Here is a 2,196-nt window from a genome sequence, read left to right on the forward strand (position 1 = left end):
TTATTGTTTTGTTTTAGTAAAAATGAATTTTAATTTTTATTATTTTATAAAATATTTCTGAAATTAAAAATTTTCTTGAAAAAAAAATAAAAAAGAAGCATTTCAGGGCTTAAAATTTGTGTAGTAAATCGGTTTTTCCAGTTTTTTTTACTTGGAAAAGGTTTTCTTGACTAACTGTATATGATATCCATATGCAAGTTTTATAATAAAATGCTTTCTTAAAAATAAATTCTTTTTACTTCATTAAACGATTTTGTTAACTTCACCGGTCAAAGGTGTGAATTCTACTAATCTATCTTGCAGCATAAGACAGTAAGCCGTTGTTTTATCGGGTATTGCAGCTGAACTTTTCATTTCAATTCGAACATCAACCGGTCCCATTTTTAGATTTTCATTTTGATAACGTGTACCTATTATCAAAATCATAGCTTTTTCTTTAAATTCTAAAAATTTATTAACCCTTTCCGGGCAGAATTTTTCAATTTACTTTCAATTCTATTACATTCAATTTTTCAAATTTTAATTGGAAAGTGGATTTCTGAGGTGGTATCTCCACGTTACCACTAAGCCGTTACATATATTAAGTTTTTTCAACATTCCTTTTTAATCTTTTTGATGATATTGTAAAAAACAGTTGTTATTATTGGATAAACATGGTGCTACTTCGCATACCGTGCAAGACCAATGTGTTTTATGCTGTTGCGCCTTTGAGCTGCAAACCGCACATCTCCTTGATGTCCCATAAATGGGCATATGAGCCGATTGGTTAAACCTTTTTTCATATGGCACATATGGTTTGAAATTGTTAAGTGTTTCTATCATGTTCCATGGGGCGGCCATGTTTACGAGTTTCCGACCGAGCACCTAATAAACCCCCGACAATGGCGAGACAAAAAATTTTCAAGTCCATTGTATTTCCTTCACATCTAGATTTATATATAATATGAGAATTTACCACTGAGACATCAACAAAAAATATTCTGTGCCACCATTTTTTGCTTTTTCTGTCTATTTCGTACACAGATTTTAACATATCTGCTTTATCTACATATCTATAATAAATAATAAATAAATAAAATGTTTGACTTAAATATAATAAATGAATACCCCATATGTTTTGTGTAATCCTTTACTAATTTTGGGCACTGTAATTCTTCTACTGTACCATCTTTATTTTTGCGGTTGACATACACAACAGAATTTTGATTATGAAAATTACTGGCAAAAAAAACAATACGTTTGTGCATCCACTTGACACAAGTCAATCCATCATCAGTTGCTCTGCAGTCGTATTCACCTCGTTTGAAAATTTTGTTTGATTTAAAATCTATTTGCATATTCTTTCTTCCTTTTCTAATAGTTCCGCATGCATATATATTTTCTTTTTTCAATTTCCGTAGAAGTGATATCGACGTGAAGTAGTTGTCAAAATATATTTGGTAATTTTTACCTACCAAAGATCGTGTGAGATCAGTAATTACTCTGGGTCCTAGCTCTTTTTCTACAAAATTTCCTATTTTCCCAGTATATATTTGAAATTCGTCTACATATCCTTGTTCGTCTGCCCGCACCCAAATTTTGTAGCCCCATTTTATAGGCTTTTTAGGCATATATTGTCGGAGACATGAACGCCCTTTGAATCTTATCATAGATTCGTCAATCGATATATTTTTTTTCGGTTTATAGTATTTTGTAAATGTTTCAGATAACGTTTTTATAAATGGACGTACTTTGTATAATTTATCATAATCTGGGTGTGTTTTTTTTGGCTCAAGTACTTGATTATTGAGATGCATGTTGCCAAGCAACCAATCAAAACGAGTCCGTGACATACACAACAGACATTTGGTTTGAGATAAATTGGTCTCTGAGGTCTTCTCGGACTGACCAGTAATCCCTATAGCTTGGTAATGGTTTTATACCCATCAAAATATTCATTCCAACAAATAATTTAATTTCGTTCGCATTTGTTTGAACAAAAGGTTTTCCATTTTGAGTAGCATATAAGTTCGTTTGAAAAGCTATATGCTCGAACAAAGAGTTTGGAAATAAGCAGTAAAATATATCGATTGGAATTTCAGCGTCATCCGGTATATTTTGGGGGCCAGTATTTTCAGAAAAATTTTCCGGTTCAATATAATCGAATTTATCTTTTTCCCATTGAAATAGTTCAGTAGCATTAGCATTATGTTTTTC

The 2,196-nt window shown here is 31.5% G+C and overlaps 1 protein-coding gene across 1 annotated transcript; it reads right to left on the bottom strand.

The window, feature by feature from the left end:
* Positions 1 to 243: 243 nt before the first annotated feature.
* Positions 244 to 1,796, bottom strand: LOC129609236 (piggyBac transposable element-derived protein 4-like). The gene is made up of 3 exons (XM_055521169.1): positions 1,108 to 1,796; positions 847 to 1,052; positions 244 to 410 (listed from the first exon to the last, which is right to left on the bottom strand). The coding sequence occupies exons 1-3, from the start codon at positions 1,794 to 1,796 to the stop codon at positions 244 to 246; spliced, it is 1,062 nt and encodes a 353-aa protein (XP_055377144.1).
* Positions 1,797 to 2,196: the final 400 nt, after the last annotated feature.

Source organism: Condylostylus longicornis, unplaced genomic scaffold (assembly GCF_029603195.1).
Source record: "Condylostylus longicornis isolate FDR11 unplaced genomic scaffold, ASM2960319v2 ptg000038l, whole genome shotgun sequence".
NCBI classification, from domain to species: domain Eukaryota; kingdom Metazoa; phylum Arthropoda; class Insecta; order Diptera; family Dolichopodidae; genus Condylostylus; species Condylostylus longicornis.